At 37.4% G+C, this 15,337-nt stretch overlaps 3 protein-coding genes across 9 annotated transcripts; all 3 read left to right on the forward strand.

Annotated features, from left to right (window-relative positions):
* The first annotated feature begins 466 nt into the window (after positions 1-466).
* LOC120955469 (larval cuticle protein A2B-like) lies at positions 467-1,343 on the forward strand. The gene is made up of 2 exons (XM_040376361.2): positions 467-534; positions 598-1,343. Exons 1-2 carry the CDS (start codon positions 523-525, stop codon positions 982-984), a joined length of 399 nt encoding a protein of 132 aa, XP_040232295.2. The 5' UTR covers positions 467-522; the 3' UTR covers positions 985-1,343.
* Positions 1,344-5,546: 4,203 nt separating this feature from the next.
* On the forward strand, positions 5,547-15,220 carry LOC120955468 (larval cuticle protein A2B-like). Of its 7 annotated transcripts, XM_049610500.1 has the most exons (3): positions 5,554-5,686; positions 11,054-11,338; positions 15,069-15,220. In XM_049610500.1, the coding sequence occupies exons 1-3, from the start codon at positions 5,675-5,677 to the stop codon at positions 15,144-15,146; spliced, it is 375 nt and encodes a 124-aa protein (XP_049466457.1). In that variant the 5' UTR covers positions 5,554-5,674; the 3' UTR covers positions 15,147-15,220. The 7 variants fall into 7 exon arrangements, with proteins under 7 accessions (XP_040232294.2, XP_049466457.1, XP_040232293.2 ...); XM_040376360.2 differs by lacking the exon at positions 15,069-15,220 and having other exon boundaries at positions 5,547-5,686; positions 11,054-11,496; XM_040376359.2 differs by lacking the exons at positions 11,054-11,338; positions 15,069-15,220 and adding an exon at positions 5,750-6,171 and having other exon boundaries at positions 5,564-5,686.
* LOC120955471 (larval cuticle protein A2B-like) lies at positions 8,261-8,846 on the forward strand. The gene is made up of 2 exons (XM_040376364.2): positions 8,261-8,316; positions 8,384-8,846. Exons 1-2 carry the CDS (start codon positions 8,308-8,310, stop codon positions 8,747-8,749), a joined length of 375 nt encoding a protein of 124 aa, XP_040232298.2. The 5' UTR covers positions 8,261-8,307; the 3' UTR covers positions 8,750-8,846.
* Positions 15,221-15,337: the final 117 nt, after the last annotated feature.

Genomic DNA, 15,337 nt, shown 5'->3' on the forward strand with positions numbered 1-15,337 from the left:
AAATCACTGAATTACTGATAAAACTAAGCTTAATCCTTTGAAAATTATTACATCTGTTACAATCTTACTGTCTGAAATTAATTAATCATCGTTCGAAACCCATTTTAAATTGCCCTATAACCAACAATGAAAACTAAAAAAAAACAGTATTTTAATAAGCATCCTTTCATTTCATGTCTGAAGTAACCTTGATCATGAATACCACGCCTTACATAATGAATCTATACACCATTTCGGTCCAAAAAAGTTTTGAAATTGTTTTAAATTTCTTCTTTCCTTCTGTCAATGTCCCTTTCACTTCAAATAGAGCGGTCTGGTTGAACCGGTTGGTGTATTTGGCAAGTCGGAATCCCCATGATACCGAATATCGTTACTTTGTTTTAATTTTCCTTTTGTTTTGCAACATTCCCCATACAATCTACTCGCTTTTTCATTCATTATATAAAGAAAGCTCACTCTCATTTTTGGCATCAGTGACCATTTGTTCGCCCCACACACAACACCTCACAAGTATTTTGCAACATGTATTCCAAGGTATTTGCATGAGCGATTCTCGTGCTTTTGCAGTTGTTTTCTATAATCTTTCGTCCTTTGTAGATCATTGTTGTTCTGGCCCTTGTCGCCGCCGTCAGTGCTCAAAGCCACTACGGACATCAACAACACTACCAGCCCCAGCACTACCATCACGAAGAGGAACATCACGGACCAGTGCACTACGAGTATCACTACGATGTGCATGATGACCACACTGGTGATGTTCACGGCCAGAAGGAGGCTCGTAAGGACGACTCTACTCAGGGCGAGTACTACCTGATCGATGCCGATGGCCACAAGCGTACCGTCACGTACCACGTTGAGGGTAAGAGCGGATTCATCGCGGAGGTGCACCGTGAGCCGATCAAGGGATACCAGGCACCGCAGCCCCAGCATCATCAATATCAGCCCCACCATCAGGTTCCGTCTCACTACAACTATCAACATTAAATAATAGTATAGTCATACAAATTTATCGAACAATGTTAATAAACTAACGATAAAACTTATCTATATGTGAACTTGTATATATTTTTTGCGATGGAATTTATAGACATGAATTGGGACCTAGAACTCGAACGACTTAATAACATGCCCATTATAGGCTCAAATCTCATATGAATGGTCTCCCGAAGCAAGGATTGACTATCTGATTGTGTGGTATTAAAATAAGTCTCGAAGGCCTGTTTAATCCGGCATCCGCCAAAAAGAAGAATAATGTGGAGGTTTCATTTATTGATAAGAATGTTTTATTCAAACCATCGTAGAAATTTTCTTATTACTAAACATTTGAAAGTGATCTATTGTGTTTTCCTTTAATCTGTATAGATCAGGAATATCCAGCTCACCCGACTATGTTGCCCAACATGCTACCAAAAAAGCAAAATGGTTTAAAAGTAAATTTATATTATTAATTACTTATTAATATTATTAATTTAATTCATAAATTTATATGAAGTATATGAAAAATACTTCACAAGCAGCTGAAAAATAAGACAAACAACTTGGTGTTGTTAAAAGGATAAATCATTTGGATACACCTATGGTACAGACTAAAAACTTTTAACGGGCTTGTACAACACAAAATTATTTTTTTGTAATACACGCGCTCAATTAAGCACTTATAATATACCACAAACGGAATTAAACTCGTTTGCTAGTTGTCTAGCTTACAGCATACTTAGTGCCTAGCATTTACAACCATAAAATTACTATTGTTGTTTTTTCAGGTATAACCAGAAGCGACCGATCTGGTAGTACCGTCGTCAACTCGTACGACTAACAACATGCCCGTCATGGGTTCAAGCCCCGAATAGACCGTGCCCCCATACGGTAGGACTGACTATCCTGCTATGGTAACAATAAGTCACTGAAAGCCAAGCTCACTTTACTAGTGGGTACAGGCAGGCCTTGACCGACAGCGGTTGTTGTGCCAAAGAAGAAGAAGAAGAAGAACCAGAGGCGAATTTTCCTATAAGTAGACTGAGCGGCCGCAAAGGGCCCCTGCCTAAAGGGGTCGCCGAGATAAACCTCTACATGTGTTAGTTCGCTTTAACAAGCGATTTTTTTATACATTTTTTTATAGCTCAGTTTTCAATGTGAACATCATCATTCAAAACTTTTTTGTTTTTCAACAGCTGTCATTATTTGTGACAGCTGGGCTGTTAAAAAAAACCCCGCGCGATTGTTGAATTCTTCTTCTTCTTCTTTTGGCACAACAACCGCTGCCGGTCAAGGCCTGCCTGTACCCACTAGTGAAATGGGCTTGGCTTTCAGGGACTTTTTGTTACAGTAGCAGGATAGTCAGTCCTGCGTATGGGGGCACGGTCTATTCGGGGCTTGAACCCATGACAGGCATGTTGTTAGAGTCGTACGAGTTGACGACTGTACCAGCAGACCGGCCCAATTTGTTTGATTTGGACCCAACCCGGATTGTTGAATTAGGCTTTCCAAATATGCCTTTTAGTTGTACTAGACCAATTGTCAGGTTGTTACCTTGGTCAAATTGGTGAAGGTCAGGGCAACTGAATCAAGTTAAACCAACTAGATCAGCACTAAAATTTGTAAAGTCAGTAGTTTTAATAACGACATTTTATCATTTCATTATTTGATTCATTTCCATGTAAAAAACTCTTAGTTCATATAAAAACAACGAAATGCGTATTTGTTTTGAAAAATTACTTTATAAAATAAACATTTTCTTACACCAAATACTGGCTAGTACGTGAATATAGTTTTGAAAAAAATTCACTACCGGAAACAACGATGATGGACAACCTAAATTATCGAAATAAGTCCGACTGCCGTCGCACAGGTTTTTTACCACTTAGATAACCAAAAATAAAAGTATCTGTCACGAAATTCACCGTGATCTTTTGCGAACTTGTTACCAATCCTTAAATTTTATATCCGAGTAGCGCGTCATTTTCACGTAGATTGTTTGTTTTCCGTTCTGACAAAGAGGCGTTTTAAATAGATGTGATATTATAAATAGATTTGAAAAATGTTTCATTGATCCGTTTGTAAGCTATTCTTATAGTATTTGTATTGGTTTTGCATTTAGAAGTTTTGGAGGATGCTGTCTGCTGCATCATTATCATACATTACATTACTTTATCCGGCGCTACAACCGCTTTGCGGTCTTGGCCTGCCTCAGGAGTGTCCGAAACCGCTCGCGGTCTCGCGCCTTCGTCTGCCAGTCCGTTATCCCGGCCTTAATGGCGGACGCCTCCACGCCATCTTGCCACCTCAATTAGGATCTACCACGCCTCCTCCGTCCTTGTGGACGGCCTAAAAAGACTTTACGGGCTGGGTCGTCCGGTTCCATGCGTAAATCATCGCCAGCCCACCGGAGCCTGGCGAGCTTGATACGCTGCACGACAATGAGGTCGCCGTACATCTCGTATAGCTCGTCATTATAGCGGCTGCTCCAATGTCCTTCCACACATACGGGGCCAAGTATCCTTCAGAGCATCTTCCTCTCGAACGCGGCTAAGAGGGTTTCGTCAGAATTGGACAGTGTCCATGTCTCAGAGGCGTATGTGAGTACCGCATGATCATACACTCAGACAATAAGATATTTGCGCATGTCAGTATTCTCTGATTCGGCTTGCCTAAAGATTGTTTCTTAATTATTGCATTTTTTTATTTAATGGGTCTTGTTACGCGTAGTCTTGCTGAGGCAGGGTGGCAGATGTTTGACGGGAATTTGGAGATATGCTAGAATTTAGAAATGAACTCGGACATAAACTGTGTAGAGATGAACTTCGGCAACGATTGAAGTCTATGAAATAATTTAGTAGCAAGAAAGAACTCGCAATAATAAGAGCAATCGAAACACGTCTTCTTATACTAAAGTGTCCAATCAAGTTAACTCTTCTCCTGATGCAAGACGTACTCCACATATGAAAGTATTATGTATTTTCAAAACATGAATCATACAAACATGAAGATGACTCTTTTATCTCTTGATGTTATTTTTTAAAACCCGTGTTGCTTTGGTTCAACTTTCTCAATTTTGTTCTTTTTTGTAGATCTCGCCGCGTTCCGTCCGCTAGTTATTTGTTAAAATTACGAAACTTGAAAAAAGTCCCAATACAAATGTTCGGAATGGGTTCAAAGATATCCGTTGTATTTAATTACAAAAAATAAACAGTGACATTATCAACCATTATGGTTTTTTCAAGTGGATTTTTGTTGTAATTTATTTATAGCCACTCATTGTAATGTATGTAAATAATGCAATGTAAAATGAATGGCTTCTTTATGCCACCTAAGTCAAACATGATAAAAAAAACGTTGGCTATCGTTGTAATATTTTTTGCATTAGAGACATGTTCCTTTAAATTGAAACCAGACCATTGAAACCATAGTATTCCAAGCATAGCGAAACCGTATTTCTTGCATTGAAATGAATCGACTGGATTACACTTTACACAATGCAAATTTAACTCCTTGCTGGTATTTAAAATAGTTTCAACTATCAATTTTTTTTTTTGCAAAAGAATTTCATTTTCAATGCCCGGTATCCTTCAAAGTGGTGCCCGGATTCCTTCTTTTCATTTTTTTAATTTACGGCCTAGTCGTAAGAACGACCTAGTTGACCGTGTCATCTTTTTATCTAATTAATTACTAAATTATCAAAATAATATATCATCATACTAATTTGATGATGATTGTTCAACTTTACTAACTAAGGTGGCTTTTACGATATCACCCAGCTGTTTTATATGGAGTTTGACACTTGACGGTTGAAATCATGTCAACACTCCATACAAAACCACAAGCATTAGCCTCTGTATTTCAGCCTACATTATTTCAACCTGAAAAAAATCTTAACAAACGCCGATGAAGGATTGATTTTTTTGCTATTGGCTGGAAATAGAAAACGGATATATAAAAGAATTTCTGACAACTGTTTCTTGATAGATTATTAGTCAGATTAATAGTACTTCAAATTTATTATAACAAATTTTTTTCAGATTAATAATATTTCCTTCATTCGTTCATTATTGATTATTTTTATAATTATCATGAAAACTTAAAGTGTGTTAAGCACTAGTTTTTTTTTCTTCTAAAAATAACATTGCTAGGGTATGTGGTACTTCCCTTCAAGTGGCTTCCATCATGATGGAATATAATAAAAACTTATCAACGTATAGACAAATAAACGTTTTAAATTAAAATTAAAATATACGATTCGACAAAAAATGCAAGAATCATTATCACAATAATCAATTGCGAGAAGATTTTCAACTAAATTAAAAATCTCATACATGCAATTTTACTATGACCTTGCCCATGAATATCATATGTTACGTAATAGAGCTATGCTCCATTTCAACCCTAGTTTGGAAAGATTTCCTTCTTTGATTTTTTTTTTACTTTCTGCCACTATCCCTTTCACTTCAAATGGAGCAGTCCAGCTCAACCGGTTGGCGCATTTGGAAAGTCGTGATCCCCATGAGTGGCCACAATATGTCGAATTTCGGTACATTGTCTTAATTTTCTTTTTGTTTTGCAACGTTCCTCAATATGATCTATGCTTTTACTCCACTATATAAAGAAAGCTCACCCATATTTTTGGCATCAGTGACCATTTGTTCGCCCCACACACAACACCTCACAAGTATTTTGCAACATGTATTCCAAGGTATTTGCATGAGCGATTCTTGTGCGTTTGCAGGTGTTTTCTATAATCTTTCGTCCTTTGTAGATCATTGTTGTTCTGGCCCTTGTCGCCGCCGTCAGTGCTCAAAGCCACTACGGACATCAACAACACTACCAGCCCCAGCACTACCATCACGAAGAGGAGCATCACGGACCAGTGCACTACGAATATAACTACGATGTGCATGATGACCACACCGGTGATGTTCACGGCCAGAAGGAGGCTCGTAAAGACGACTCTACTCAGGGCGAGTACTACCTGATCGATGCCGACGGTCACAAGCGTACCGTCACGTACCACGTTGAGGGCAAGAGCGGATTCATCGCGGAGGTGCACCGTGAGCCGATCAAGGGATACCAGGCACCGCAGCCCCAGCACCACCAATATCAGCCGCATCATGGAGCGTCCGTTCATCAAAATAACCATTATTAGAAACAAAATATTGAATTAGAGTATTAGTCGAATATTTCAAACGTTCTTTGTGATCAATTGTTTGCTTAATGTGTGTAAGTGAAAGAAAACTAGAAAAATAACGAATAATTTTCTAGTTGTGAGTTCGCAGGCTGAAATTTTAACCTGTCAGCTGTTTGCATTGTATAGCAGTTTTCGAGCAGCTATCTATGTGAGTTTAATATACAGGTTGGCTTATCTCAAGATGTATGAATATAGAAGGCTGATTTTTATCGCTTCTGCTTCTGAATGAAGATTTTAAGAGTGTTTTGAGTATTCGTCAAGCCTCAAGAAAGCTTGTTTGAACAAAAGTTTTCACCCATCCTGTCAAAAAATGATATTCAAATTTAGTTATAAAAAAACATAGTATGAGACCACCTGGACTACATACACTTTGACTTTAGATTCCACCACGTGATCTCTTTAATGCACCTTGGGATAAAAGTAGACAACACCGTGTTTTCGAGCAGGTACTCGAATCTAATTCTAGCTTAGAGGCTAGAATAATCTAGACTGAAAATTGCAGCCGAGTTTTGTGTGTGGTTTTGTATGGAGTGTTTACATGATTTCAGCCTCCAACTGTCAAACTCCATACAAAAAACTAACTAGAATCGTGAAGGGTCCCAATAATGATAATAGTCTGAAATTTAACGGCACATAAATGTAAAGGCAAATAACCCATACCCATACGTTTATTTTATTGGTTGACGAATAATAATGCGTCTTCGAATTCCGAACCCTGAAAGCTTACTTGTCTTGCTTTTTGCAGGAAGAGAATCCAAATTACCTGTGTTATCCGATGAAGACCAATGAAATTGATGCTAAGTCGGAAGGACACTTTTAAGATTCGCCTTGAGTGAAACCTGAAACTGCAGCACGATGCTTTTGAACGGTGACGTTTCGCGGTACTGCAGAACTTAAACACATGAACACGGAAAACTTTCTAGGACACAAAACCAGCGGCAGTGCCATTCAAATATACATCAATCTTGTCTTATTTTCCTTATTAATCAATAACTTTTATTGTATTTTGTCATACTCCTGTGTTACTATTACTATTGTTTTATTTTGTATAGTTGTTTTTTCCTAGTTGGCATCATTCTGTTTTTTCTTTCATAAATCTTTACCTATGTTTTCTTTGTTCATGGTGTTATGTTGTTGATTTTTTAGATTATATTTTAGGTTGATTGCTATTCTTACGTTGATGAATCATTATTAATCCGAATGTTTATAATTTAAACATAGATAGAACAATAAAATATTACAAATTATACACCAGCCAGATTTTAAACCCTTTTTGATACATATATCTATGTTGAATGAGTTAAGTTTATTCAGCTGTGTAGAGTCAAACCATTGAAAATAAAATAAAATAAATGAAATAAAATTGTCAATTCGAGTTACATTTCTTAACATGGTCGATACAAGAATGTGATTTTTTTGTACCTAGAATGACAAAATCAATCAAATTTATTATGTGCCATTTGGGAAATTTTAAATAAAACGAATGTACAACATGAGTTTTTGGTTCATGGTATGAAACCATTTAAAGTGTGATTAAATTTCATCAGTATCAGTAATCAAAAAAGCTTCCTTTCGAATTGTCTCTCTGAATAGCTTATCTTTATTGATCCTTTATTTAAAATTCATCCCACCTATAATCATTATCCTTATCTAATCACGAGGTTAATCTGGCAGTTTGGCTGATAGATGTGCACAACAAAAAATATAAGCTTGCTCAAAAGATGCAAGTACCTGCATCATAACCTTGACAATCAAATATTTTAAGTAGACATGCTTCCTGTTTGATGTCGTTTTTGCATAAAACAACAACCAGTGAAACGTGGACTCAAGTGTCTATATCGTAATATGTGATTATATAATCCTTCAACTCGGTGCTACTATTCCTTTCACATTAACCAGACCATACAACTGGTGCGTTTCTTTTCAGTAGTTTGAAATCGAACGAACGAATCGTGACTTTCCAAACTTCTTCTTGTAGAAAATTGTCTGCTTTATTTTCATCGTTTGCTCCTTTCACGTCAAAACGTCGGGGTATAAAAACGCATTCAAAAAGCGTTTTTCCTCCACAACAGCCGCAGTTGCCGAAACAGTTGGACCATTATTTCCAAAACATTACATCCAAATTCAAAATGATGAAGGTTTGTAAAGATTTACATAAACTAACTTTAGATTATTAATCCTGTATTGTGGATTTTCTTTGTGTAGTTCTTGGTACTTCTGGCTCTTGTTGCCGCCGTCAGTGCTCAAAGCCACTACGGACATCAACAACACTACCAGCCCCAGCACTACCATCACGAAGAGGAACATCACGGACCAGTGCACTACGAGTATCACTACGATGTGCATGATGACCATACCGGTGATGTTCACGGCCAGAAGGAGGCTCGTAAGGACGACTCTACTCAGGGCGAGTACTACCTGATCGATGCCGATGGCCACAAGCGTACCGTCACGTACCACGTTGAGGGTAAGAGCGGATTCATCGCGGAGGTGCACCGTGAGCCGATCAAGGGATACCAGGCACCACAGCCCCACCATCAGGCTCCGTCTCACTACAACTATCAGCATTAAAGAATAGCATAATATTAAAATAGATATCTGTACCTTTATCGTAGTAATAAACGTGGGGCACACTTAATTGAACATTGTGTCATTTTAACTCTCTTAATCATTCTCATGTCATTTGAATCTTGAATAACATAAGAAATAATCAGTAGTGTGCTGAAAATTAGCAAATCTGGTTTTATTGGGGTGTTATTTATGTGTATGATTTGATAGAACATTTTATTTAAAAAAATTAATAAGTCATATACTTTGAGAATTAATATTCCAAAATCATTTTTTAAATGATACATGTAATATTTCACTATTAATATCCCGAGTTCTATTCATGGTTTTGGAAAAAAAATTCTTTTGTTTATTTATGGTAACATTTTGCTCTTTATGTTATTTTAAACACACGGTATGTAGCAATTTATGAAAAGAATATTTTATGCTTTTTTGTAAGCTATCCTCAGGGTCTCAAATCTTATTTCTGCTTAGAGCCCCTGACACTGTAAACCCGCCACTGACTGCAGCTAAACATGACTTATAGTCTCAAATCCTTCTCATCTTTAATATCATCATCGCTTAACCCTACAAACTAATTTTGCCAAATAAATATATTAATTCTTAGTCTCAGATTTTACTGTATTTTTAGTTTTCCTGCTACAGTTTAGTTCATCTCGTTTTTATAACTCTTTTGTGCGCCATTTGTCTCTATTTCTATCCTTTTATCACTTCCTATTTATTTCTCTTTTTTCTATTTCTCTTTCTCTCTCTGTCTCTATCTCTCTCTATCTATCTCTTGCTCTCTCTTTGGCTCTCTGTTCTCGATCTTTCATGTAATCTTTTTCACTAAAAAGAATAGTTTGTCAAGCTTATGTAAACAAAGCTACTTTACAATTGAGATACATTTTAAGAACTAGATTAGAGCTAGAACTGGAATGTTTCAAGAATTGTCAAACTGTTTTAGCTTTACATTGAAAAAAATCTATACCAATGCAATGAGTCCTAATGCATGGTTACCCCTGGATATAACACTTTCAAGATGTTCATTAAAGTGTTATATCCAGAGGTAACCAGGCATTAGAACTCATAATAAAAATGTGTAAACAGTTTCACGATCCTATGTGCCTAAAAGTCGTATATTGCGCTATCTTTCGGTCCCTCGTAGAATATTGTTGAGTAGTATGGTGCCCCTTAGCAACCCGCTCAATCAATCGCCTGGAAAGTATTCAACGAAAGTTTACTAGGTACGCTTTATGATTCCTTCCTTGGTCTAAAGGAGTCCAACCTTCTTACTACCAACGGTGCCTGTTGCTTGGTTTGGAGACGCTTAATGTCAGGAAAAAAACATGCAGCGTGTATTTACATTTCGACTGTTGATTTTTTTTTGCACCATCTAGGATAGTTAGAACTAATTTTTACTTTTGCCCATAGCGAACGAGGACAAAATGTTGTGAGTGACCTGTTTGATTTTAATATTTCTACGTCAGTGTTCAAAGATCGTCTTCGTTAGCGTTTCCATTCTGGTAGTTTATAAGTAAAAGTATTAGTTAAGCTATTTGTGTAGACCTGCGGAGGTCCGACAATTCATCCTAAAAAATTAACTTAAATTAATTCTATACATATATGCAACAATAATTTCAATTATAGCTGTATCTGCAGCATTTGCCTTAGGCGACAAAGCACCATTACAATGTTTCAATTTTTTAGTTGTCTGAACCATTTTTTTATTGTACCTAATCTGGATCGTCCACAGCCCTAACTGGTATTGTGGTATCAAAAGACCTCCCAAAAGTCTGTTTTCAAGGATTTTTTTAACATTAGCCATTTTCACTCCAACAAATCACTTCAGAATGAGTACACGACAATATTCGTCGATTTCTAAAATAAATAAAAAAATTCTTCAGACTAGGATTTTCCAAAAGATTTTTTTTTTAATTTTTGATCAATCCATTGAAAAGATAATTTCCTTGATTTTTTTTTCTTTCGAATTCGCACAACCCTTTCACTTCTACTACAGTCATCCAGTTCAACCGGTTGGAGCATTTGGCAATTCCTTGTCTTCACGAGTGACCGTAGTCTTCATGAGCAAATCGACATTTCGGTACATTTTTTTACTTTTATCGTTTTTTTTAAATGTTTCTCGTGCATCAGTTCATTTCACTTTGCTATATAAAGAAATCTCACCCACATTTTTGGCATCAGTTAGCATTTGTTCGCCCCACGTACAACACCTCACAAGTATTTTGCAACATGTATTCCAAGGTATTTGCATGAGCGATTCTTGTGTTTCTGCAGTTGTTTTCTATAATCTTTCGTCCTTTGTAGATCATTGTTGTTCTGGCCCTTGTCGCCGCCGTCAGCGCTCAAAGCCACTACGGACATCAACAACACTACCAGCCCCAGCACTACCATCACGAAGAGGAGCACCATGGACCAGTGCACTACGAATATAACTACGATGTGCATGATGACCATACCGGTGATGTTCACGGCCAGAAGGAGGCTCGTAAGGACGACTCTACTCAGGGCGAGTACTACCTGATCGATGCCGACGGTCACAAGCGTACCGTCACGTACCACGTTGAGGGCAAGAGCGGATTCATCGCGGAGGTGCACCGCGAGCCGATCAAGGGATACCAGGCACCGCAGCCCCAGCATCATCAATATCAGCCCCATCATGAGGCTCCGGCTCACTACAACTATCAACACTAAAGAATAGTTTAGCTCTACACAATAACGATTATAAACTTACGATGTAACTTTGAAAACCTGATTCGGTGATTTAATTTATTTACATTGATCAGCTATTTATACATTTCATAGAGAGATGTTTAAGGGACGGACCCGTGGTACAGTCGTAAACTCGAACGACTCAATAACATGCCCGTCATGGATTCAATCCTAGAATTGACCGTCCCCCCGTAGCAAGGATTGACTATCCGATTGCGTGGTAATGAATCAATTCTCGAAAACCAGTATAGACCGGCATGTTCTCGCAGGCTTGGATTATTTATTGGTAGGGGCGCAGATGTTGCCACCAATAATTTAGTCTTTGCCTCGTTCATTTTCATTCCTAGATTCTCTGCCGCCCGCTCGATCCCTTGGTAGGCTACTGCTACATGGGACAACCGCAGACCAATGATGTCTATATTATCCCCGTATACCAGGATCTAGGTTGACTTTTAGAATATATGTTTAGACTGGGGAAATTCAACTCATTAGAATTTGCGCCAGAATACTACTTAACAAAACAGAATGATGCAAAAAGTTTAGTTTCTTAGGTATATGAAAAATGGATTGTAAGCAGCTGATGAAATAATTTAAATTATTTGAAATATTTAACCGTTTCAGTCCCTGGTGATCATATTTTACAAGGCATCATTCTAATATTCGTGTAATTAACTATCTTTGTTGTTAACAGCTACGTTATTTACATGTACATTATTCCCACAACAGTAAATGCTGAGTTATAACGTGAATTTAATTTTTTATATGGCACTCGCGGTATCGATTTTTGAAAATATTTGAACAATTATTTATTACAATTAAAACATTCAATAAATAAAAACTGAGATATATTTATCTTTTTGGAGTCACAGGCGATCCTACTTGCTTTAGTGTCCAGACCAGATTTAATTATCAAGGTATTTTTCACATTATCACATCACATTACATTCACTCTGTCGTACCACTTTAGGTCGGATCCGATTATAACGTTAATCTCTGACGAAGCCTTAGGACAAGTTTACAGTTTTGATGACTTTAGTATATGCGTTTCGTGAGCGTTTACGTGATAATCAATAAAATTAAACAAATAATTACTGTGTTTCTATAATGTTCTGTTATATAATAATAAAAATTGTTCATCAAGACGTGTACGATGAACCCAATAAATATTGTGAAATTTAGAAACTTTTACAAACCTTTTTCAAGTGCTAAAAAAATTGATCAATAGCGCTGCACACGCGCAGGCTTCAACACTGTTTTACGAAAGATGAGAAAGTAACTGCGACGTACACACGTGATCTTTTTCGTTTAAGATTTAAATAGCAAGTGATTCTTACGATTCTAAAATGTTCCATGCATTATATCTTATTTTCTATTCAAGTCTGATTTTCCGGGGCTTGTTTTCCCTTATCCTGCCTGAATCACTCGTCTCTTTCTTTTCGATCGATTACCGATGTTGGTAAACATTCCTTCGGCTAGTCCTTTATTTTGCATAACCTATTCATGAGTTTATTATTATTATTATTGTTGTTTTTACCAGAAACTAGGTTGACTTACAGAATATCTGTTTAGACTAATCTAATCTTTAGACTTATCTGTTCTATATTATAATTGATATTATTCTTATCATTATTATTATTATTATTATTATTATTATTTTTTTACTACAACGCGTACAGATACCTTATTGAGGATTTACACGTTCAGTAATAATGATGATGCACTACAGCAGTAGCTGTCACAGTAATGAAAGTAATGCAGCAGCATTATATTAACCATGGCAGCAGTCGAAATCCATCTTTGAACGGCTCTGAGGATACCCCAATGTTAAATGCAACGGAGCTAGCATTGGACTCCGAAGAAATACAAACCTAGGGTCTGACTGACCAGCACTGGATCGAAGCTTAGTTATCCGTCAAATGTTCCTAGTCCGGGGGAGATTGTGCAAACATGTTGATGCGGGGCAACAGAGACGGTGAGTCGATGGCACCGTTGAGCAGATCTCCAATGAAAAGGTTTGTTTCCCTATGCAAAATAGCTAGGTATTTCTTGCGATATTTTTATTTAGACTCTTACCATGATTTATGATTATGGCATGATTTATGTTCGTACACTTATGTTGTGCTTATCGCTAGCTTCGCAACAACTTTGCAACAATTATCCAACGCACGATTTACTTGCTAAGGCTGTGCGACATAGACAAAAAAAGGTCTGAAGCGCTTTGAGCGGGTTGCTCGGCTTTAATAATAATCGAAACAACATGGTGATGAGACGCAGCATCATGTCTCGCAAAGTAGACTAAAGATGTTGTTGGCGGATGTGGTTTCAACACTTCACCCAGTCTACTAATGATGATTTCGTCACAATCTTCACGTCATCAAGACTAGTAGCCTTCAAATGTCGAAAGAGTTTGGAAATGAGTCGGGCTGAAGATGGGATGTTTGCTAGTTCCTGTATAACTTTTCTCAGGAACTAGCAAACATGTTATAGAAATGTAGTTTGGAGCAATTCCTGTTCCATAACTTCCCGGTTAGCTAGCAGAACGTTTGAGACGATTATGGTAATGCGCAGTGTAAGGACCCCACAGATATGGAGATTTAATATTAAACATTATTAGCATGACTTTAAGTATTGACATAAACACATTGCATCATTATCATTGTAGAATATTGCATTACGCACAAATATCGAGTAAACTATTCCAGTGAAAGGTGAGTTTTGCTAGATTTCATACAATTTTGTTAATATTGTTTATACTAAAAACATATCAATTAGTTGAAAATAAAGCTCACTAGAGCTAATTTGACTAAATAAAATGTATGATCAAAACAACACAAAAATATATCGCAGGAAGAATTTTGACAAAACTTATCATCTCATATAAGACATTTGGATGTAACCTTGCCCATGAATACCATATGTTACGTAATAGAGCTATGTACCATTTCAATCCTATCTGTTTGGAAAGATACCTTCCTTGATTTTTCTTTTCTATATATTTGTACCCCTTTCACTTCAACTAGAGTGGTCCAGTTCAACCGGTTGACGCATTTGGCAAGCCATTATCCCCATGAGGGGACACGATACATGTCAAATTTCGGTACATTTTCTTAATTTACTTTTTGTTTTGAAACATTCCTCCAGTATGATCATTCTGCTTTTACCCCACTATATAAAGAAAATCCATTCACACTTTTGGCATCAGTTAGCATTTGTTCGCCCCACGCACAACACCTCACAAGTATTTTGCAACATGTATTCCAAGGTATTTGCATGAACGATTCTTGTGCTTTTGCAGTTGTTTTCTATAATCTTTCGTCCTTTGTAGATCATTGTTGTTCTGGCCCTTGTCGCCGCCGTCAGTGCTCAAAGCCACTACGGACATCAACAACACTACCAGCCCCAGCACTACCATCACGAAGAGGAGCATCACGGACCAGTGCACTACGAGTATCACTACGATGTGCATGATGACCATACCGGTGATGTTCACGGCCAGAAGGAGGCTCGTAAGGACGACTCTACTCAGGGCGAGTACTACCTGATCGATGCCGACGGTCACAAGCGTACCGTTACGTACCACGTTGAGGGCAAGAGCGGATTCATCGCGGAGGTGCACCGTGAGCCGATCAAGGGATACCAGGCACCGCAGCCCCAACATCATCAATATCAATCGCAATACCAACATTAGGTTGTTAATTGCACTATTGATAAAACTTTAGGAGTTAAAGAAATAAAGATAATGACCGAAGTTGTTTAAAATTATATTTCCTTTTTTTTTCCTTTGTTTTGCATTATACAATGTCTAAAGTGTTACATTATTAGGTATTCGAAATGGACATTACTACGAAATTTACAATAGAGTTCGGCCGCTCTTCCTTT

The sequence above is a fragment of the Anopheles coluzzii genome, chromosome 3 (assembly GCF_943734685.1).
Source record: "Anopheles coluzzii chromosome 3, AcolN3, whole genome shotgun sequence".
NCBI lineage: Eukaryota > Metazoa > Arthropoda > Insecta > Diptera > Culicidae > Anopheles > Anopheles coluzzii.